Here is a 6,318-nt window from a genome sequence, read left to right as displayed (position 1 = left end):
AAATATTGATCTGTTTCTCACCCACCCCTATCATATATCACTTCAGAAGACATGGATTTAACCACTGGAGTTGTATGGATTACTTTTATGCTACCTTTATGTGCTTTTTGGAGCTTCAAATTTCTGGTCACCATTCACTTGCATTGAATGGACCTACAGAGTTTAAATATTCTTCTAAAAATCTTAATTTGTGTTCTGCAGAAGAATGTCAGTCATACACATCTGGGATGGCATGAGAGTGAGTAAATGATGAGAGAATTTTCATTTTTGTTTGAATTATCCCTTTAAACAATTTTTGTTTCATAAATGAGGCCCATGCAATCTCTACTTTTAGATGCACATTTAGCCCCTTTTTCCACCACCCAAACACACACAAGCCTGCAAACCCATAACGACCATCTCACCTCTCTGTGCAAGATTTAATTTGCACCTTTGAGGCAGCAAAAAATATTTGGAGATGCCAGACAAACACCAAGAATCATCTTAACAGTGGATCATGTCATTTCTCCTTATCAAATATTTTGGATGCTACAAGCTGCCTCTCCAAAGCTAACTATATTTGTGAGACTTCTTTTTCCGCTTTCCTTGTGGATTTCTTACAACAAAAAAAAAGACAAAGAAGACATAAGCGGACTTACAGTGAAGTGCTATGAACTCAGGGAGACCTGATATTCTGACTTTTTTAAGCTGCGAATGCCACAAAATGGTATCTGAGCCCAAGTGATGCTGCAGAAACATTCACTGCATTTACCAACTGTCTCTCAGGATTCACGCAAACCGCTGCAGGAAACATAGTTTTTAACAGTAAACAAATGTCTTCTCAAATTACTGCAGCTCAATAGCTGAAAACCTCCCTCTGTTTTTGCTCAATCCTTTTGTAGCTCTCATGTTGGATGGCAGAAGAATTTGCCATCATCTTTCAGGACTGACATTTTAACATGCGTTTTGTGTGTCTTGATTGGTGGAGAGTGGTTTTATACCTTGCCGTTATTTATATATATATATATATATATATATATATAAATAAATAAAAGGGGCCAGTATTTTAGAGGTGAATTGAGGGTAAGCTGATGCTTTCCAAGCAACCGTTACCGTCAATAGACAAAATTTAGACACTGGACAAGCAAAATTGTCAAACTCATCCAGTTCCAGGTTAGAAACCATAGGTAAGGCATTAATGGTGGTTATAAATATTTTGGGAGGGATGCATTAGAGGGTTATTTCCCCCCACAATTATGTGAATTTTAATTTTTGGGTGAACTATACCTGTAATTGTGAGTCAAGGGGGCCTGACCTGTGGACAACACTGAAGCAAGCACACTGTTTAGTCGGATTTGCACTAGTTTATCAAAGTGCACCATGAATCCTCTCAATCTGAAAATTCCTTTAGATTTTTGCTTAATATCAAATTTGTTAACTAAATAAGCTATTTCACACACCTGAAGTTGATATGATGGACCATCCATCTTTTTTTATAAAGCATGGTTGTGCTGCTCTTGGCATTGGTAAACTTGCCTTTAGCTGCCGGTCGGTAATCAGTATGCCTGTTATGAATTAGATGTGAGCGGTGGGGACTGGTCCCACATCAGCACATAAGGGCAAACTTTATGCCAAGAGCACTTTACTATTCAATGGAGAGAATATTGCAAATGCTTATGATTTTTTTATATATATATATATAAATCGTTTGGACTGAATGAATTATGACATCTGTGGTTGAGATTCGATAAGGCTTGACCAAACTCGAGTGGTGCTCTGATCCGGTGCATTTTATTCGCTCAGATATGTTTATGGATTATGTATATGGAACTGTTTAAAAAAAATAGTTTTAGTCTGGTTCTGGATAACAGCCTGTGATTAAAGCTTGTTGGTGCTGGCGCTAAATTGATGTTGATTTTAACTACAGGATTCAAGGCCAGTCTTTTTCTTTCCTGTGGAGGTATTTAATTTGGAAATGTATCATGGGGGAAGTCTCTTTCCTATTGTTTTCTTGTGTTCCCATGTTTGTGTTTGTCTGCATGCATATGTGTGTGCTTGTCTTTTTTGTTTGTTTGTTTGTTTGTTTATTTTCTTTCTTATGGACCGTGTTGATAGTAGGTTATAGATGTAAGCCAATGTATTTTCTCCAATGAATTGTCCTGTGTGATTTGACTGAGGCACTGACATCATGGATACGTCAACAAAACCACTTCATCTGTCTGCATCTTTACTGTATTGATCCACTAGTTTTCTTGTAATGTTACAATATTAAGATTCATTTGTTTTTTTTTGTTTGTTTTTTTCTTAATGTAAAATGTTCAAAGATTTTATATCCTAACCTTCCAGGTTACAACCTTTGTAATTTTCTGTGTCTCTTTTAAATAAATGTAATGTATTATTTTTAGTATTTGTTAATTAAAATAATATATATTGGAGATTGTTTGTCAGTTGTGGCTTATTTTGAAGACATTTCAGTTGGCATTACTAAAACTAAGTGAGAACTGGAAGCACATTAAATATTAGTAGGTAGAAAATTGGTAAGGGCCATTTCATAGCAGCAATGGCTAATTTGTATGGAAGTACAGTACTGTGCAAAAGTCTTAGGCACATATCATGTTTCACAAAAACATTTGTCTTAAGATGGTTATTTATATCTGCTACTTTAGTGTGTCAATAGGAAGTTTTCATTTTATACTCCCAGACATTCCTTTTGCAAATAGAAAAGATTGAATAGAAGAACAGGGAGCCCTGCAACAGATGGCATGGCCCCTACTGAACATCAGGTCTGTCTGGGATTACACAGAGACAGAAGTTATTGAGACAGCCGAAATAAAAGAAATGTGGCAAATTCTCCAAGAAGCTTGGAACATCCTATCTGCCAACAACCAAGAAAAACTGTGTCCAGGTGTAAGTAGGAGAATTGGTGATGTTTTGAAGGCAAACGTGTTCACACCAAATATTGATTCAGCTCTTTTTCTGTTTACTGGACATTGTATGACGTTAATTGATTAATGAAAACTATGTCATTAGTATTTTAAGAAATCCTCACAAGGGCCTAAAACTTTTGCACAGTACTGTATGTTTTCAGCATATACAATAACTATGAAAAAAAAGTCAAACTCAGCGTACTGAAAGACAAGATATTGTAAGCAGAAAAAACTTAATTATTTTTGGTTTTTAATTTTTACTTATGTAAGAGATTATAAGAGACTATAAAATAGAATTGATTTAAATACACTACTTCCATAGGATTCTGAGTGTCTAATTGTGAATTATTTAAAATAGAACTATTATAAAAAACAGATTTTAATTCCATTATGTACTAATTCTGTAAGTTTGGTTAAATATGGAAAAGCGGCATAAACAATCTAAAACTTTATTTTTTTATTTTTTTTTAGTTACGAATTTATTATTATTAATACCAAGTAAAGACTGTATCAATTGAAAACATTAATAGCCATCACAGCTCATCTGTCTCGTTCATGATCATTATTACAATACTTTTACGCTCTCTTGGGTATTTAGACACCGTAGAGCTACGTTTACTACCAAAGTGCTTTTCAAGGCAAGTGAGTCCACTCGGCGGCCATCTAGGTAACGCACCCAGGCAGCTATTTTCTCCGAAATTCAAGTCCGAAATTTCCAGAACTGTTTGTCAATATTACGATAAAATAACATATTTAATGGTAACATAATTTGCGCTTCTGTAGCTTGCTTAAAATGCTATTTTTCAGACTGCTCCAGCTATGCGCATGCGCGTTTTCGAGTTGACTAACAGACGACGTTTGTATATGAAGGGTGATTGGCTCTTTGACCTGTAAGGTGGAACTCCTTTTTTTTACCTTCGCCATATTTGGCGTTCCAATTTCTCCCATTCATTTTTCATACCAGTGCTCTGTCTCTGGCTAAATAGTCTCTGTTTGCTTCCGCGATAAACTCAATCATTATTATGGATTTATTGCACGCTGCACAATATAGTTATGTGTATTTACACAAAATAACGCCAATAAACATGTATGTACATGTGCAACACATAAAACCAACAATATTTTACCATTCAAAAAATAGGCAAGTATGTCGAAGGAAGGGTTTTACTTCCGGTTCTCCATTTCCGGTCCTCTTTCCTGCCTCCTATTCAAGATGGTGAGTTTCGAGCCGTTGCGATTGAGCTCCTAACTGCGTTTAAAAACATGGAATTACCTTTATATTGTCAAGTAAAATGCGTGACGAGTAAGTATAGTTAGTAAAGTATCTGAGTTCGTTAAATATGAGCCACCATCTCGAGGATTTCACACTTTTGAATGAGAAGTTTGTGCACGCGGCTAACAAGCGAAGCATGTGGCTGAGACTTTAGTAGCATGCGGCATGTACAGGCCAAGCTTTGTGAAGCAACATTGTGGCGTTTAATGTTGACTTTTGTCTGACATTACCATTTAGTTTTTGCACCGATGTTGGTTATGTTATAGCCATTGCGTTCAAATAGAACAAGACGGCACCTTGTCATCGAGCTTGAGTAAAAGCTGAGATGACATGCCTATGGCTACTGCGTTTAACAACTGACGCATATAGCACATGAATGCTGCAGATTCCGTAAATTTTTTATTTATTTTTTATTTTCTTATGTGTATTGCTCCAAGCAGGCTTCCATAGTACTTTAGTGTTCCAGTTGAAAGCGTACATTTACTACTGTTAATATATTAAATGTAATCCAGTCACGTAGTATTTATACTAATATTGACTAATAAGTTTGTTATATTAAATATAAAAGTGTTATTGTTAGAACTCATGCAATTTGACCTATGGAGGATGTGTGAGAAACATTGGTTATAGCTGACAATTTGATGCGTTTCCGTAATGTGGCAAACGGGTGGCTTGCTAATCAGTTTATTTCATTAGAATTTTATTTAATTAAATTGACTCATTAAAAGTTACTTGACATTTTGGTCATTTTAGTACATTTATTACCTTTAAGCGGGCGCTGAAGCTTCGTGCTTAAAGAATCGCCACCTTTTATGTTTCAGTTCTTCATACATAATGTAATAAAGACCTGAGAGAAAACATTCTTTCAGATTTCTTATGTCCCCTTTCATCTTTTTTTTTTTTTTTTTTTCCCCCAATATCAGACTAAGAAGAGAAGGAACAACGGACGTGCTAAGAAGGGCCGTGGGCATGTCCAGCCCATCCGCTGCACCAACTGTGCCCGCTGTGTTCCCAAGGACAAGGCCATCAAGAAGTTTGTCATCAGGAACATTGTGGAGGCTGCTGCTGTGAGGGACATCTCAGAAGCGAGTGTGTTTGACTGTAAGTGACTGCTTTGACAAACAACCCATTGTTTTGAAATGGTACATCAATGCTGCTATAATGAAAATGGTTGTTGCTTGGAAATATTTTGATAGTGTATTCAGAAATCTGAATTTTGAAATAATTCTGCCTATTTTATGGTTCCTTGATGCTAAAACGGTTATTTACTCCTTTCCACGTGTAGCATACGTATTGCCCAAGCTCTACGTTAAGCTGCATTACTGTGTCAGCTGCGCCATCCACAGTAAGGTGGTGAGAAACAGATCCCGGGAGGCCCGCAAGGACCGCACACCACCTCCACGCTTCAGGCCCAGTGTAAGTAGACATAATTGCTTGGTTCTAATTGATTTGTGTACCTTCAGACTCCGGTAGTCTCCAGCTATTGCAAAACAAATGTAACATTTAGAAACAGCTGTAGTATTCTTAGTTGGGCTATTATATGTTTCTTGTATTTAATTATTTTAAAAGATTTTTCATGTGGGGGCCTGGGCAGCTCAGCGAATATTGACGCTGACTACCACCCCTGGAGTTGCGAGTTCGAATCCAGGGCGTGCTGAGTGACTCCAGCCAGGTCTCCTAAGCAACCAAATTGGCCCGGTTGATAGGGAGGGTAGAGTCACATGGGGTAACCTCCTTTTGGTCGCTATAATGTTGTTCTCGCTCTTAGCGGGGCGCATGGTGTTGTGCGTGGATGCCGCGGAGAATAGCGTGAAGCCTCCACATGCGCTACGTCTCCGCGGTAACACGCTCAAGCCACGTGATAAGATGGTCGGATTGATGGTCTCAGACGCGTAGGCACCCGGATTGAGGCGAGTCACTACGCCACCACGAGGATTTTGCTCATTGGGAATTGGGCATTCCAAATTGGGGAGAAAAGGGGAGAGCATAAAGACAGATTTTTCATGTGGATCTGAGCATATTTCTGTTACCTTTTTTCCTGCAGGGTGCTCCCCCCAGAGCTCCTCCAAAGCCAATGTGAAGCAGTTTGCCACATCCTGTGCATTTTTATGCAGAAAAATAAATGTCTGAAACGGATAA

At 37.7% G+C, this 6,318-nt stretch overlaps 1 protein-coding gene across 1 annotated transcript; it reads left to right on the top strand.

The window, feature by feature from the left end:
• Positions 1-3,990: 3,990 nt before the first annotated feature.
• Positions 3,991-6,318, top strand: LOC127449364 (40S ribosomal protein S26-like). The gene is made up of 4 exons (XM_051712730.1): positions 3,991-4,122; positions 5,103-5,280; positions 5,465-5,595; positions 6,224-6,318. Exons 1-4 carry the CDS (start codon positions 4,054-4,056, stop codon positions 6,257-6,259), a joined length of 414 nt encoding a protein of 137 aa, XP_051568690.1. The 5' UTR covers positions 3,991-4,053; the 3' UTR covers positions 6,260-6,318.

Source organism: Myxocyprinus asiaticus, chromosome 12 (genome assembly GCF_019703515.2).
Source record: "Myxocyprinus asiaticus isolate MX2 ecotype Aquarium Trade chromosome 12, UBuf_Myxa_2, whole genome shotgun sequence".
Taxonomy (NCBI): domain Eukaryota; kingdom Metazoa; phylum Chordata; class Actinopteri; order Cypriniformes; family Catostomidae; genus Myxocyprinus; species Myxocyprinus asiaticus.
Note: the sequence above shows the minus strand (reverse complement) of the source record. Positions and strands in the feature narration are given on the sequence as shown.